Source organism: Mastomys coucha, unplaced genomic scaffold (genome assembly GCF_008632895.1).
Source record: "Mastomys coucha isolate ucsf_1 unplaced genomic scaffold, UCSF_Mcou_1 pScaffold22, whole genome shotgun sequence".
Lineage (NCBI taxonomy): Eukaryota > Metazoa > Chordata > Mammalia > Rodentia > Muridae > Mastomys > Mastomys coucha.
Window position 1 is genome coordinate 202592455 of NW_022196905.1, and position 18267 is coordinate 202610721.

The window sequence follows — 18267 nt, forward strand, 5'->3', positions numbered from 1 at the left end:
AAAAAAAAAAGAAAAGAAAGATTTAAAGGAAAGAAAAGAGAAAACAAGAGTAGGGAAGAGAACAAAGAACAGAAAGGAGAGAAGACCAAAGAAAAGAAATCATTTGAACGTTCCTTGACTGTTGTAATCCTCTATCACTGATCACAAATATGACCCCTTGAATAACTACACTACTGCTTTATCCATACAACAACTAATTATACAGAGTATGTAGGATGTCCTCTAGCAATATAGATATAAGTGAAATCATATGGAAATTACATGTACACATAATATGCCTACGCAGTTTTTGACCTTCTATTGATACAATTAAATCTTTATGTATTGGAGTTAATATTTTGTTCATTTTTTTCCTTTACACAGTGCAAACTAGAATATCAGGCATGTGTCTTAGGAAAACAGATCTCTATCAAATGTGAAGGACGTTGCCCATGTCCCTCTGATAAGTCCATGAGCACAGGCAGAAATGTTAAAAGAGGTAAGTGACAGAAACCTGTTTAGTGCTCTATGTTCAATCCACTCTCCTGGGATATTTTGTAATAAATAGTAATGAATAACTATAAATGAATAGTAAGAATAACCTGAAAGAAGTTTGCTTTTATAACTATGAGGAGCTTATAAGAATATTCTCTGTCAGCTTATTCTCAGTTGGGCCTCAGTTATAGAGCGAAGCCTTCTCCATGCCTTTCTTGCCTACTATAAAAATATAGAGAAACTTCCAGAAATGTTTACTTATTCTTTACTCGCCAAATATAAAATCTCCAAAGTGACTCTTTCCAAAATTGATTAGGTATAAAATGTGTAAATTTCGTCTGATATTTCATAGACCTAAGGAATTGGTCCTTAATTAAATATTTAACCACACATAAAATAGCTTGAATATTATTTTTATAAATGAGATGCTTACTCAGTGTGCAGTGTAAGTATGTATGCATTATGTAAATTTCATAAATAAAAATTTCAGCAACTTGATATTAATGTCATATAATTTGTCTTTTCTTAGATTACTTACTACAATTTTCATAGTTCTATGTGATTGCATAAATGTGTGTATGTGTGTCAGTGTGTGTGTGTGTGCAATTATCATTATACTTAAGAAAAGATTTACAGAGCACCAAAGTCAACATTTGAGTTTAAAATTGTCCAATTTTTATAATTTGAGAATTATCATGGATTCTCTATGGCAGAGAAAGGTTAATTACTGATCTTTTCCTGAAATATTATGAATAATAGTTACAATGATAGGAAAACATGATTTCATATCAAATTCCCTTAATACAAACTATTGTATTTTGAACATAGTGTGCTAGATTTCTGTATTACAATAAAATACCAAAGCTATACCTTTTATAAGTAGTAAAGGTTAACTTGGATCATGGCTCAGTAGATTTAGCCCATACTTTTTTATTTCATATTACAGTATATAGCTGTGGAGAAATCTGGAAGAGTGTTTACCTAAGAGTTGCCAAAAACAGAAAAAGGAGGATATATATTCAAGGATATACCACCAAAGACGTAATTTCCTTCACTAGATTTCAGATATTGAATGTGAAGTTTTCACCATCTAGGAGTATAAGACTTGGAGGACTGGGTATTCAATCCATGAACCTTTAAAGGATAGTCTAAATCTAAGATACAACTCAAAATATAGCTGTTAACCAGTGTTTCAGTCTCATGATGAATATGTTATTCTATTGTCTAAAGCTCAATGATGTTACTTGTTTACATGTTAGTGAAGTCATAATTCCAATAAATATTTTAAATAAAAATTATGTGATAATATTGGCCATCAGTTAAAACACTGAATCACCATTATGATTCTAAGGAAAACTAATCAATTTTAAAATGGTCAGTGAAAACCCAGTGTTCAGACTTGTGCACAGTGATGAACTTCTCCTAGGGGTTGAGATATCTTTTGGTAATGGCCCTGTGCTTTAAACTTGTTTTTTTGTCTCACACTAGAATAGATAAGCTTTTATGCTTGGTTACTTCTATATCATTTTCTCTATCATTCTGTCCAATTTCTTCAACACCCTCTAAATAACTTTTGGCACATTGAATGTATCAGTTATCTCTATAACATCTAAAACTAATTATAGTTTTCTTTCAACTAAAAATTTGATATCTGTGCCTTCCTCACTCGGTACCCACGTGAATGTATTTCTGCAATTGAACTGAAGACTTTTGACTACAATAATCACTTCAAGCATGACATTAACCCAACATTCAATATCTCAAATTCTACATAGAGACCATTAATAACTTTTAAAATGTCCTCTTGGTAAGTGTTTTCTCCTAAATTACAACAACCCTTAAACAAGATCTCTGTTCAGTAATATTTTCCAATTTCAGACTTATTTTCAAATGAGGAGATATGTTTTTATGATATTAATTTATCATATCATCTCATAACTCTGATAGAATATCAATATATATATTAAATTAGAAAAGTAACACATCTATAAAGAAGACTCCAGTGAATAAAAACTAATTGTTTTGAGTCTCTTAAATTTTTATTACAATATTTATATTAATATGTCAAAAGAGAACCTTTCATAAAGTCCTAGCATCAGGGGATGAAGATAATTTGTGTTCAATTGTGCATCAAAAGAGAGGTAAGAGGATTTTAAACTAATTCTGCTCTGACAGATTGTCAGGGCAAAGTAAAAACAAGATTTTGCCAACTACTGTGGAAGAGCAGTACAAAAAATTTTGAATGTCATTTCTCCACAGTGCCAAAGGCCAAGAGACATGGGAAATGTAAAACTCAGTTCAGTATCATTTCCAATCTTCCACCTGTCATTTATAGTAGAAGCATGTCTTAGAGCTACTGTGCAGTACAGGAAATTCTTTTTAATGTCATCTCTGTTATAGAAGTAGTGAGAAAGAAACTACATTCTATAAAATAGTTCTTCAATCTTTCTGATCCTTCCTCTGAGGTCAAATTGATATCACACTAAGTTTTCAGTTTATTAATTGCAGAATGAACCTTTTAAATTTGCTTGAACTACATCAAAACAAATAATATAGTTTTTATAAAGTAGAGGAAAATATAATTTGCCATTATTCTCCAGAAGTAATCTATGAGAGATATACAAATTGCTCCAAACATTTAAATTTAAACATTTTAAATAAAGAATTATATATCGCTTATAGTTTTTTTATCCTGGATTCTGATTTAGACTAGAGTATATGAACAAATTCTTCAATGAATAACTTTAGTATAAAAATCATGTATTTTATACTTTTTTTACCTTTCCCTTCATTGAGACACATCTCTAGCATCATCTAATGCCATTCAGTCACAAGATGCAATATTTGAAGGATGTAGCCACTTTATTAAAAGAATGATGACATATCAACTAATTATAAAGGACTATTGCATGTTATACCTGAGAAAATATTAGATTTACTGTGAACATGAACTATAAATACATCATTTTCATAACTTTTATGAAAAATATATATTATATATAATACAATTGTCTATTTTATGTCTGTAAGAGATAGAATCAAAGACCAAGAACATAAAGCTTTTTCTTATAACTTGAAGATGTTACCTTAGGCATATATTTAATTGCAATAGTTCATAAACAGAGAAAGCCTTATATGTATACCATCAAATGGTCTCTGTTTTGTTATTCATTTTATCCTTTAGGTTAAGGTCACTGATCTTTTCCATTCTAACTGGAGCATAAACTCACTATGCCTTGCGATTAATATATTTATGGGTTTCAGGAGCTTCTATTTCCTCTCGTGTTTTTGATTCATCCTCTGCTCTTGAAATTATAGCCTTGGAGTGGGTACATCTGGTACTGTATCAGCTACTGTTATCCACCATCATTGTACCAACCATATCCAGGTGCCAAAGAAACATGTGAAAAAGTAACAATGTCTTATTTTGCCCTGTCACCTTGGGCAGTCAGTGGTCCTGGGGTAGAGGTCTGGCTTTTTATATTGATAGCTTCTCTCCTGTAGTTGCAGAGACATGTGGAAGGTTTCTTTTCGTCTTGCTTTGGTTTTGTCTTTGCTCTCTCTACTTAGTATCTAACACTCTATCCTCTGTGAGTCAAAGCCTTCCTTTATTCTTTAGTTGATTAACTTCTAAGACAAAGTATTAGTAGTGAATTTCCAGTTCCTCAGGAATCACATATAAGCACACATGAAGAATGGATTTTACTTGCATTCATAACATATATGTGGCACACATTTATATGGACACACACACATAAAGAAAATAAAAATACATATATTATAAAAGAGAATAAAAGCAAAAAGAAGCCTAATGGCCTTTAGTTTTAACTTTATGGTTTACTCTAATGGTCTCAGAATTACTACTTTCAGACTAGAGTATCTAATTCTGATGTGCTTAACTCTGATTGTTTTAAAGTACCATAGTGAAATATCAGCAATTTACATGTTGTAAAATGGACAACACCATCCCATCATGATTACTATTGATTTGTTAAGATTAAGTACCCCCACCCAACACACAACCAAGAATTTATCAGTTGAGCTCAACAGAGTTGTGTCCACAAGCAGAATGGCGAAATCATGACTTTCTGAATGATTAATGAAACACCTCCTCAGTTTTTCCTCTTACTAAATATTCATTTTAATTTATTTTTTATAGAACATGGTTCTCCAAAATATTATCTAAGAATTTTAATCTACTTATTCAAAAGATAAATTTCATTAAAAGTGCCCATGAGTAAACTTAAAAAAATCATGTTTCATAAAATAGGAATTGAGATAAGGGCGATCCTATATACAGCCTGGGTCAGAGACAATTCAATTTGACTTTGATAAGTGCTTACCCAGGATTTATATGGAGTTAATGGGATATAACTGTTGCTTTCCATTTGTCTTGTATTATTGAAGGAATGGAACTGTACTGGTATAGCTTCATAGTTTCAGCAACTTGGTCTTATTTCTGACTTATGAGTATCTAAAAGGATGAATAACATTATAAGTAGATTACCGTCTCCCAGAAGAACCTAATTTTTCTAAGATGTATTTTCTGATCTACACTTGAATATTGTGAGTGTACCTCTGAGGATAGCTGAATATCAGCCTTAAGAAATGTTAACTTGCCAGGCGGTGGTGGCACATGCCTTTAATCCCAGCACTTGGGAGGCAGAGGCAGGCAGATTTCTGAGTTTGAGGCCAGCATGGTCTACAGAATGAGTTCCAGGACAGCCAGAGCTATACAAAGAAACCTTGTCTCGAAAAACCAATAAACAAACAAACAAACAAATAAATAAATAGAAAAAGAAATGTTAACTTATTACCACAAATTACTGAAGATGATGTTCAGCATAATATTTAATTCATATTTTTTATTTCTAGAATGTGTAGCTTTATCAGTAAAAAGCCACAAAAGCAATAATAGAAAAAGCACAAAATATCACAATTACATGATAATAAAGTCAGCTCATTTCTATTCTTAAACACACAACTGAAAAGAAAATGAAGTTTACATTCCAAAAAGCTACGTTTTAAATAATGTTATTTATCCTTCATTCCACAAATAATTATACCATATACACAGAACAAATATAGCACATATAAAATGCAAATATATACTAATGTATAGAGACAGAAAGAAACTTTATGTTAAGTTAAAATAGTTTTCTCTCTCCTTTCTCTCTTTCTACCTATCTTCTTCGCACATGTGTACGTACACACACACACACATACACACACACACACACATACACACATAGAGCATATTTATGTTTAAATACATATGTGAATAGAATGAGAGAGAACAAAAATATTTTCACTTAACAATGAGCCTTTCTCTACGTGAGATTGTTGACATCACTATTCTATTTTATACCATGCCTTACATATAAACATTTTGATTTTTATGTTTACATATAACATTCTACATAGCTATAGTCTATAGAGATATATAGAATATAATTATATACATAAGTATATATCTATAGCCTGTAGCATTAAATTTTTAATTAATGAAACTCTTAAGCATGCAGCAGTTTCATTTATTATTTAAGCATTTTAGTGTACTTCATTAACTAGTAATTTCTTTACCTGTTAGCCATAAAACTTTCCCAATATTTGTGGCATATTTATTGCAGTATACTTATGAGATGTTAAAATGTATTTTTTATAAACAATTAAAGTAATTCTTCTGTAATATGAAGGAATTTAAGCCTAGTAACTCAGAAATCATTTTTACTGTATTGTATAAAAAAATTCTGCTACATTTATAGAATATAAACCAATTCCTTTTTTGCCTTTTTTTGTGTTTCTTCTCTGACATTTTACCATCTATTTGAGAGTCTTAAAAAGTAAGGACTGTAGACTTCTTCATCACAGAAAAGGAGACATTACTGTATAATCATTATTACTTCATGATTACCATATTGTTCTTCATCTAGAATGATAGAGGACAAAGAATTTGAAATGAGTATAGATGATATTGTTACAAAGAACAAAATTTAATTTGCTAACATATTTTTGATGAATTACATTCAAATTTTACTGCCTTCACGAAGGATCTCCTTCATTGTGCTTTATTGTGTGACTTCTAGGACACTAGACCATGCTTGTTCACCTAAGATGTTTTACTGACCAAAGAAAAGAAACTGTTTTGTGCACATCTATCTTGGTGAAGCAATGAGTTTGTTCAGATGAAATATAGAAGTTTGAATGACTCCACCCACTACATCATTGACTGGCCCTTTCCACCATAAGTGAAGAAAAATAAGTTGTATCCCCAAAATCCTTACACATTAAGAGGATTTATTTTTTGTAGACAAAGGAACTACACCACATTATTAGAATGGGATCCTAATATATGTTAAGATCATAGAAATGGCTTACTCTTTTTGAAATGGCACTTTGACATTTTACTGGTTCTAAAATCCAAGGCTCATGCAGTATTCCTGTTATCATCTCCCCAGTAACTGGGAATCTACTTATACAATCCCGCACACCCTCAATTAATACTAACAACTCAATAGGACAAGTCCAAATGAGAACTACATTGTTGATTGTTATATATATTGTATAGCTCAGGATGGTGTGTAATGAGCATACTCTAATAGGGAACTAAGTTCTAAGTATTAAGACTTCAAATGATAAAGGAAATGAGATAATAATACCCAGGCTTTGTATGTAGTATAATACAATATACACAGTACAGTGTTAATTAATAAACATTGTAAGACTAACTTGCCTCAACATCTTAGAAAATTTTTAGAGTCTTTGTCCAAGTATTATGACTTAAGAACAAATATTTAAAATGGTAATAATAAAAAATAAGACAATGGGCTGGGCAGTGGTGGCACATGCCTTAATCCCAGCACTTGGGAGGCAGGGGCAGGGGGATTTCTGAGTTCGAGACCAGCGTGGTCTACAGAGTGAGTTCCAGGACAGCCAGAGCTACACAGAAAAACCCTGTCTTGAATAAAACAAAAAATAAAAATAAAAAATAAAAATAATACAGTGATCATTTTAGAGTCATCTTTTGGAATAGAAATACAATGGTATAATAATATAAAGGATAATTAATGACTATTAACTTACAAAGAGTACATTACCTTAGTATAGAATACCAGAAAAAGTCAATTCAGAGATAGAAAGGACCAGAATTCCTGCAGTTCAGTCTGTAGTCATTCTCCTCTGTTTCTTTCTGGACCTATGGTAATAAGCAGAATTTTTCTACATTATACAGCTTTGTACTTGAGAAATCTAACTGGATAATCTGAAAATAAAATCCCACATTAAAGCTTTGTATATCAAAAGCGCAAGATCTAAGCATTTCTTAGAAATTGAATAATGCTTCTTAACTACTATTAACTAATTTCTGTGTGTCTAACACCTAGTTACATAAATATGCAAAAAAGTAGTTCTAATTGTAAAAATTATACAATTGAGGAGGACTAATTATAAATGATACTACCAATGCTTTTGGGCAAACATAAGAAGCCATATTAAAGTTCAAGTTGAAGACAGAGAGCTTTTAAGAGAAATATTCTAGGGGCTGAAAAAAATGTTTACATGTTAAGAGTATTAGCTACTCAGATGATTAACCTACCTCTCAGCAACCATCTTGGATGTCTCACAAGCACATGGGACTCCATCTCCAGGGTATCTGATATCCTGATTTTCAGGACTCCCTAGGAATCCACTCACAAGTGGTGATTACACACACACATACATACATACACACATGCACACATGAATGTACATGCACACACCTGTAAATAAATATAAGTAACTTTTAAAAGAGAAGCATTCTATTTCATTACTTAACTTCACCAGATTTATATGCTGGAAAATGGTTAAACAAACAAAGAAACAAAAAGCATTATCAAATCTGCAAGATGATTTGGGTAACAGTAACTCTTTTGGCTTGATATTTGTTACTAATATGATTTAACTATATCAAATAGTTGTCAGAAGAATGTCACATGTGAAAATTTGGAATTCTTGTACTATAAAGTAATAAATCTAACATATGAACCCATCTAATTTATAGCTATACTGATTTTTTCTTTTGATGTTATATCACTTATGTCTGAGCCCCTGAAATTTTAATATTTTATTTTTAATATACATATTCTGCTACATAAAATTTAATTGGTAGGATTTTTGACATCTTATTTCATAAAGTTGTATTTTTTCCATTTGTTAAGAGTCCTAATTTGGATATTCTCAAGTCTCCAAAGACATTAAGTTGTATCAAATGCATTGGGGTAAAAAGGATCTCCGTCCAGCTACTTCTAAATTTAATCTTAATGCTCATTTTTTAGCTCTTTTTTTTCTGCCTGTGTAAGAACCTTATTCAATTCTATCTTACTTGTTACATGAATTCCTGAATGTATATATAGTTTGGGGGTTGAAGTTGTTTCAGATGAGCAGAATCAAGGTACAAACCCAATCTGATCTAACCAAATGTCTATTGAATGAAAAGTCATCATTCAAGTTAGCTAAGAAACACAGTATCACTATCTCTAGAAATAAATGAGGCATAACGCTGTTTGAGAATTCTAAAAGTTGAGCCAGCAATCTCACAGGTATGGAAACAAGCGATTATTGTATGGAAAACAAAGGAAGAGTGTCATGAGAATCCCATGGCAAGCACATTCTGGGACATGTTACAGCGGTTGGCAAATGTGTTCTTTGCATGGGCTTCTCTGGCGGTTTTAGTCACAGTAAGAATTTCTGTTGGAAAGAAAAAGGTTCCATCTGAAAAAGAAGCATTCAGTGAGGATGCTGAGTTCAGGAGCCAGTCCTGCTGGTGAGGGCATCCTATAGTCCAGGGGAAAGTCCTTTCCACCACCACACACATGCACATTACCAAGGGAAAGTGTTTAACGTTATGAAATTTAAAAAGAAACTTAGTGTGAAAGGCAATCTTTACATACTACACAAACATGTACTGAAATGTATTCTTTTCCAACAGAAGAGGTGCTTGAGTTACAATTGTAAAAGGAAATTCAATAAAATGGGATTTGCTTTAAATAAAGTCTGTCTCACTGAAAATGCCCTTAGTGTTTCCAGCAGAGCGTTCTCTGAAATGGGCTGATTGCCTGGCTGCCTTCAGTTAAACTGCCTGGTTGAGTGTCTTCATGGTGTGAGAGCTACCTTCAAATCCCTTTCTCATAAAGTCATTTGATTTTATCATTCAGCTTTCAGAAACTGAACAGATTCGCTCCAACTGAAGACATTGCTTACCACACTTATCACATGGGAAGATCCTTTTTTTTTTTTTTTTTTTTTTTTTTTAACAATTCCTGATGAACAATGAATCAGGATGAACTCAGTTGCCTTTCTTTCTCAGGGCAAGAAATGTTGAAATTTTCCCAGTATTTGCTCAGGAAAAGGGAATCTATTATTGCCATTTTAATCCATAACATATAGTGTCACAGAGAAGATAACATGAGAGTCAACAAACTATAGCAAAATTGATGATAAGGGAATCAATATAAACATTGAAATCTGTCTGTGTGTATATGAAAGTGTGAATACATATGACTATGTGTGTGTGGCCACATCCTGAGTGAGGAAGGTAACAAGACATGCCCAGTCTCCTCTTCTATGCTTAGAATCCTTTGCGAGGTGTAGCAATCTGGCATGTGGCAATCATTGCCTCTCTCTTCCTATATCATAACCATCCAACTTTCTTCATGTTTTCATTTCAAGCCCTTCCCCCTGAACCCTTTAAACAATAGATGATCTTGAGCCTTATGTATATTTTGTGTTCCTTATATATCCACAATATGAAGAAGCTTAATTAATACATTGCATATCAGGGAAGTGGCAACATTTTGCCTGTATTTTCCTGTATTTCTTTTTTTTTTAATTAGATATTTTCTTTATTTACATGTGATATGATTTCTCCTTTCCCAGTTTCTCCTCCAAAAAACAAACAAACAAACAAACAAAAACAACAAGTACAACCCCCTGTTGCCTCCCCCCTCCCCATGCTTGCCACCCCATAGTGGGACTGATTGTTTTCCTGTATTTCTTTAAGGGAATTATTTATATCCTCCTTAAAGGCCTCTATCATCTTCGTGGGATAGAATTTTAGGTCAGAATCCTGATCTTCAGGTGGTTAGGGTAGCCAGGGCTTGCTGTAGTTGGAGAACTGGATTCTGATGGTGGCAGATTACCTTGGCCTCTGGTGTATATGTTCTTGTACTTGCCTTTTGTCTTATGGTTATCTCTAGTGTTAACTGGCCTGGGTGTTTCAGACTAGAGCAGGCATCCTTGGCGCAGGAAGAGCTTTGTGACCTTGGTTACAACAGGCCTCCTGAGAAGTGGGCAGTGCTGTCTCTGGTTAGGGCAGACCTCTCATGTGTCTGTATAGTTCAGGAATCTCATGGTGGTGGAGAGGCAGCAGGAGAATGGAGATTCCCCTGGGATAGCAGGCTCACGGTAGTTAGGCTTGGCCCCAAATGGCTCAGACATCAAGGAAAATGGGTCTTGATAATGTATTAAAGAAATCAACTTAAACAAAATAGCACTATCCATACAAAGTAAGACTCAGTGACAGTATCATTTCCAATTGTTAATAGACTTTCCTTATTTGACTCATACTTTATTTTACCCAAACATGGTGCTTATTAATGAAAAGATCTACCACTTCTTCATTGCTACCATGTGGAGGAATTGGAGTTTTATTAAACTGCCTTATTCTTAAAGGAACTCTATAGTTATTAACTATACTAAAATTTTTCTTCAATAACATTTTTTATTTTAAATTTATTTATTTATTTATTTATTTATTTATTTATTTATTTATACTCCAGATATTATTCCTCCACCCTGTCCACCCTCTGACTTCCACATCCCATATCTCCTCCCAACTCCCATCCCACCTCACCTCTAAACTCCCTGAGGCCTCCAGTCTCCAGCACTCATTCATCATAATTTATACTAAAAATTTCTAAGACAAGTGTTTCCCAACTTATAATGGGTAAATTCTTCCAATTTGTAACATTTCACTTGATTCTGAGTCTATATTTTCCAAAGCTTATATCATTGCAATTAAGTACTAAAAAAATTGAATCTATACAATTTTAGACTAATCTTATCTTGATCCCACAGAATAGAGAAACCATGTAAATATTTACTGAAAACAATTCTAATAATTTTCTTTCAACTGGGATTCCCACTTCTCTCTGTCTATGTCTATCTCTGTCTCTCTGTCTCTCTGTCTCTCTGTCTCTCTGTCTCTCTCTCTCTCTCTCTCTCTCTCTGTCAGTGTGTTTGTGTGTCTGTGTGCTGATGTACTATTCAACCTGATATATAACAACTGACCTGGAAAATAAAACAAACATACACACATACACACATACATGTAAATATATACTGTTTGAATATATTTTTAAATATAATTACAGTGTCAAGATGTCAGTAGTGGGCATGAGGTGAATAAAGTTGTATATTTTATTTAGATTCTTTACTATATTTTTCTAATTACATAGTGGTCTTGTATTCTATTTCTTAAAATTTCAATACACTCTTTTATGTCTAAGTAAAAAAACAGTTATCTGTTTTATATATAAGCACGTACATTTTACTTTATATTAAATACATAATAAATATAAGCAGTTTTATTGCATATATATGTTAAAACTGCTATTATATGATGATACGCCTCGTAATGTTTGCAGATACAATTTTAATAAAATCACACCTTTTTATCTTATCTAAGAATTCTCAGGCAAAATATACATGGGTAATAACATATGAAGAAAAACAAGCAAACAAAAGCCAACCAAACAAACAAACAAAAAAATCGTAGTACATGAAGGTACAGACTAATTTTGATGTCATTTCTGAATTTAGGATGGATTAGCTGGTCTTTTATTTACATATAAATTGAGGCATTTTCTCCAGTTCCCTTTTGATTATCCCATGAATCAGCATTTTTTGATCCCAACCCCTTGATTCTTAGAAACAACATGCACAGCTTTTTGTTATTTCTCTTTTAACATTGCAAATGAATTCAGTGATCTGCCTGCCTTTGTAAGAGATTACCATTCCTACCATGCCTAAACCCAAACTAGTTCTGTCCCAGGCCCACCTTGAATTCAGCAGTCTGCCTGCCTTTATATCTTTTTGACAAGCTGGCTCATAGTTCACCTGTCCTTTTAGGCCTGTGAAGACCCTCATATAATTCGTATTGCATCTTTATATTTTTGTTTAGTTGAGAAATTATATATTTTTGAACTCCTGTTTTCAGAGTTCTTTCTCATAGCCTTAAGGGCTGTCCTAAAGGTCTCAGCATTTACCAGTCACACCCTCACCTCCCAGACTTGTGCTGTCTCTGATTATCATGGAGTATTAACCTTATCAGAGAAGACATTCTGGCAAAGGAGGAACAGAAAGTAAAATACACGTACAAGCCTTACATAGAAGAACTGTCAACACTCTCATGGAGGCCCAAGCCCTGTTGGCTCTGTTCAGGGGTAGGAAATCATGTCACACCTTCCCTTCCAGGCCATGCAGACCTTGCCCTCTTCTCCATTATAGATGGACACCCTTAATATAATATGCACAAGGACAAAGGAGTAGGTTCTCCTCCACTGCCAACAATTCAGAAAATGTATACTTGGTTAAGTCTTTAGTGATAGTAAGCCTGGCTCTGGGGCCTGGAAATACACAACACTGCTATTATTAGAATTAAACTGCTGTGTCTATGACTATAGGAATCTGCATAAGGGAAACATGATAGCAAGTATCTTGATGCTATTAGGCAGGCATCCTTCCATTAGAGGTGTCATAGGGTGAGCTTAGGTTGGACCCATTTTCAGCTGTTAGGTTTCAGTGTGGAGGTTATTGTTTGATTAGCTCCGTCCCAACATAAAAGAGGCCTTGTAGTCCAGGAATAGCCTGTAGTCCTGAACTATGTCTTCTTGAGAATGGTTAGAGAACCATTTATAAAATACCAAGCCCCAAGGAACTGGCTTCTATTCCCTCCTGAACTTTAATTTTTGATGATATTAAATAAGTTCCTGGGACAATTGGAGTTTGAGCATTTGGGGAGCTCATACTTTGGGGGAAGGGGTGTACTGAAATAGTTGGAGCCAATGGGCCCAATGACTTTAGGCAAAGGTTTCTTTTGGAATGTAAAGATGTAAATTTGCTGCCTGGAGAGTAACTAACTAGGTACTATCTGATTCCCCAGCTTCCATTCATTTTCCAATAATGATGATCATCAGTTTCCTGCCAGTGTGGATGGCATTAACTGTGACCATAGAGAGGGGATAAAATGATCAGTCTGCTCTCTGGAGGGCTTAATTTTCACAGCCTCACAGAGTACAATGGCATTCACCTGGCTTCAGGCTGCTATGGGACCATCCATTGGACAGTTACAGTACTGGGCAGATAAAAACCCTTTCTCTTCACTGGTGTAGTCATAGCTCCAGGGGCAGGCTCCTCCCCAGGAGCCAGTCAACCATGCCCTAGGTTTTATCTCCCAAACATATCCTGTTGACACATTTCAGTTATCAAGAACAATTAGTCAGATACAATCTAGAGAACAAGAGGAGGTTAGGGCATTTAGGGACTTTGCCAGAACTATAGATTGTTCTTATTTTGGCAGGAGTTGCTGCCAGTATGCTGGGTTCTAAAGGCTCAAATGGAATTTCCATCATGGTGCCAAATGTACGAAGGTCTGAGGAACCATTATAATCCCAGATAAATAAGTAGATAAAATAAATATGCAAATAAAACATTAAATTTTGATATGTCATAAAATGACTTTAGGACAACTACTTTCAAAGTATAATATTATCATCTGTTCAAGAAAAAACAATTTTTCATTCAAATGAGATAAAAGTTTTTTTTAATATTATATAAAAACTCCACATTGATGAATATTTGGTACTGTAGGACACAGAGAATTTTCAATATTTTATGAGTTGATTGATATATTGAGTGTTTGAATGTCAGTGCTGAATATAGCCTATGTCAAAAATATGTAATACTTAATTTGAGAGGTATTTTCAGGGTTATTTTAAATAAAGAGCTACAAACAATTAGTAATTGCTGAGAAATGGAAACTTAGTGGTCCCGAGGGATGAGTTCCTTGATTGATTGTCTAATAGCCGTCATTTCTAGAACATGAGCATGCAAACCACACTTAACAGAGGTTGAATTTATATGACTATTTATATATATATATACATATATGTATATATATAAAATGATCAGAGAACAGGTGGCTCCATGAATTTGAATATGTGCAGGGTAAAAATATAGGATGAAAGTAGGCAGGAAAAAGATATAATTGTACATTATTTAAGTAAAAGAAAAATGGAAAAAAGAAGAAATTATTGGAAAATATTATCATAGGTCAAAATTCACTTTGTTTTTCTTGCAACACAAGTCCATAAGAATCGAAAACCAAACAATTTTATATAAAATATAACAAAATAAAATTAAAATCTATACTACTTTGACAGTTACATGGTGAGGAATTATTATAGTAAAATATTAACTATCTTTGTTTTAGGAAAAAACAATATGTTTCTAAAGGGGAAAATATTTTGTATGGTATACTCTAAAGTTTACAATTCATAATGTACAATGGTCTTGAAAGCCTGAGTCAAAGTGTTCTCTAGCTTTGCATAATATGACTGCATACACAATGCAGAGTGCTTGCATTGTATGACTGGATACACAATGGAGAGTGCACACATTGCATGCTCAGATCAGACACTGCACTATTATCCTAGGACACAGCATTGGTGAGTACAGTAGGGACACTTCAAATTCCCTGCACATCTGAATTTGGATTACTTTCAGGCTGCTACATGTTCAGAACCCTTTAACATTTCCAGATTTTATCATACCCCAAATTCAGTTATGTAACCCCCATGTGGATCACAACCTGTAGTTTAGAAAGCTGTACACTAGGCAAAGAGCCCAACACCACACAGGAAAACTGTTGGCACTTGGAATTCCCAGGTATTTTCTTAAAGCTATAATTCAAGGACATGGAATGAGTATTTACTTTGTAATTCTTTTGCAAATGATTCTGATGATTTTTTCTAGCACAAACTAGGTCCAGTATTGAGATAGATAATAGGAAATAGTAGTCTTAATAGGAGAGTCAAGCAAGAATTTCATCTATATGTGTCTCTGTCTCTGTCTACCTGTCTCTGTTTCTCTGATTCTGTGTCTCTGACTCTCTCTGTCTCTATCTCTATGTCTCTGTCTATCTCTTTCTCTGTGTGTTTCTGTGTATATTAAATAGTGAGATAAGCATTTATTTGAAGAAAGATGTTTTCTAATGCATGTAAAAATAGAGAAGAGAATGAAAATGTTAATATGTTACCTGTACAGATATGCTGGATTGATGACAAAGATATATTTGTAACAAATCTGGGTTGAATTTTGGTATAGGAACTTTTAATATTGTTCAAGTACAGTAATTAATATTAAAATATGACTAATATTCACATGGCTACCATCAGTAAAAGATAACATGTATAGCAAAGACTATGAAGAAACAAAATTATTACAGAATGTAGATAGGATATAAATGAATGTGACAATTCTTAAAATAATATAAATTTCTATATGATTCCATGGTTCCACATGCATAAATGTAGCATATAATTGATCATCAAAATATTAATATGCTCATGTTTCTAGTAGTAGTAGTAGTCATGTTCCCAACAGCCTAGGGTAAAAATTATCCTAATAGATATTGAGAGATATATCGTTAAATATATTAAGAATCTTTTAATGTAAAGTAAGATTATTCATCTGAATAAGAAAAAGAATTCAGATACATGCTTCAGCATGGATGAAGTATGTTTAGTGACATAAGCCTGGTATAAAAATAAAAATTCAGTGTACTGTAATTCCATTTACCTATGCTAGCTAAACCAGAAGAATTCACAAGCCTAGAAAGTAAGATTATAAAAGCTTAGGAAATGTAGAAGAAAAGAAAGCTATAGTTTAATAGGTCAAAATGTTAACTTTGGAAATAGAAGACACCTGATAATTATGAAAACAGTAAAATAATGCTCAATTATTTGTATAACATATAATTAAGATGTATTTTTTCTAATTTTTTCAGGTTTTAAACTAGTATACAGAGTGATGGCTTTCTTTTTGGCCTCTTATGATATACATATTCTAACATAACTAGAAAAAATTGCAAATCAATCTGATTAACATTTAGAAACAATTTTCTGTGTGTGTGTGTTCTGCTATTTCATAAAGCTTTCTCTGGGTAGTCATTTATTTGAATGCTAGTTATAGATAATATTAGTGGTCCCTAAAGTAGTATACAAAGAATTCAGAGTACCTAAAATAATCATGTGGCATAAAAATATTTTAGGTTTAAGTATTTATAAATTTTAATAACTGAACAAATGAATATCTCAGTATTAATATACATATTGGTAGAAATATAAAACATTAATACATGATAATTCATTAATAATACATGAATATATATACATATATATGAATGAATGAAAAGCTTACTTAAGAATATGCAAGATTAAGAGCATCCCCTTGGCAGTACTTGTCTGTATGCGTCTGCCCTAATTTGTAAAGAAAATTTGCAATTAAACTATAACTTTTCTGGAAATGGATTGTGTTCAATTTAGTCATACTTCAAAATTCTATACTTATACTCATGTGAACTTTAAAAAAAATGTAAACCAGTAGCTTTTCCTGTGTCTTATTGAGTTCCAAGATCCAAACAACTAGTCAATGTATCAATGTACAGTCTAATCCTGAGTGTATTTTTTGTAAATTTGGTAGTGTAACTAGCAATGTATTTTCTCTCTCCTGTTGGAAAGTCTCTACCAAGAAATGATAGTGACTGATGTGATTTGTATAGAAGTCCAGCACATAAGCTTCTGGACTTGGACAGATAGTAACATTAATGGCATGCAGTATCAGAGGGAAAATGACACTAGGCATGTGTGTTCTTCCCTAGCAAGCATGCTGGCTGTATGTATCCCACCTATGCTCCCTGGTACAGGCTGATGCCATGTAAGCATTACATCAGGGCATAGCATTCTAGCCACACTCAATTAGTGCAAACATGAGAGGTTAGATCCCGGGTTCGTTCTGTTCATCTGGCCATGGTTGATGTCAAGTGCTTATTTCAGATAGTGTTCAGCCTGGGGCACTCAAGGATTGTGGCAGCTCCCCCAAGCAGCTCAAATGGGAAAGCAAAGGCCTTTTATTGACCATTTCTCTTTGTTTTACTTTATGTCTCAGGGAATTTCAAATCATCACTCTGTAACAGAAAAAGAATTCAGCATACCTGACAGCCAAGTGATTCAAGGGTTTGCAAAGCATGACAGCATAAACAGAATGCCAGTAGTTTAGCATGCTTCTCTCTCTCAAATATGAAATGCAAGTTCCCTGACTCCTACTCTGGTCAAAACAGGTCCATCCATGCTGTATCTATCTGAAGAACTCACTTATGAAATAGTTAACTGCATTCAAGTAGACTTTTCAATTATTGGGGCTGGAGAAAATGCTCAATAATTAAGGGTGTACTGCTCTTGCAGAGGACTTGTGTTGGGTTTCCAGCACCCATACTGGCAATCTCACAAGCACGTATAATCTCAGGTGTGCATAGGTCAGATGTCCTTGTACAGATAAACTCAAACAACCAAAAGTAAATCTTTAATTAAAAATATATTAGTAGCTGGGTGGTGGTGGCGCACACATTTAGTCCCAGCACTTGGGAGGCAGAGGCAGGTGGATTACTGAGTTCGAGGCCAGCCTGGTCTACAGAGTGAG

The 18267-nt window shown here is 33.5% G+C and overlaps 1 protein-coding gene across 4 annotated transcripts in view; it reads left to right on the forward strand.

Annotated features, from left to right (window-relative positions):
• The window catches only part of Spock3 (SPARC (osteonectin), cwcv and kazal like domains proteoglycan 3), a 355249-nt gene that overhangs the window by 254344 nt on the left and 82638 nt on the right, over positions 1-18267 (forward strand). For all 4 annotated transcript variants that reach the window (XM_031339932.1, XM_031339934.1, XM_031339933.1 and 1 more), the window contains one exon: positions 364-478. In XM_031339932.1, coding sequence (XP_031195792.1) covers positions 364-478 — 115 coding nt within the window. The remainder of the gene's footprint in view (positions 1-363; positions 479-18267) is intronic.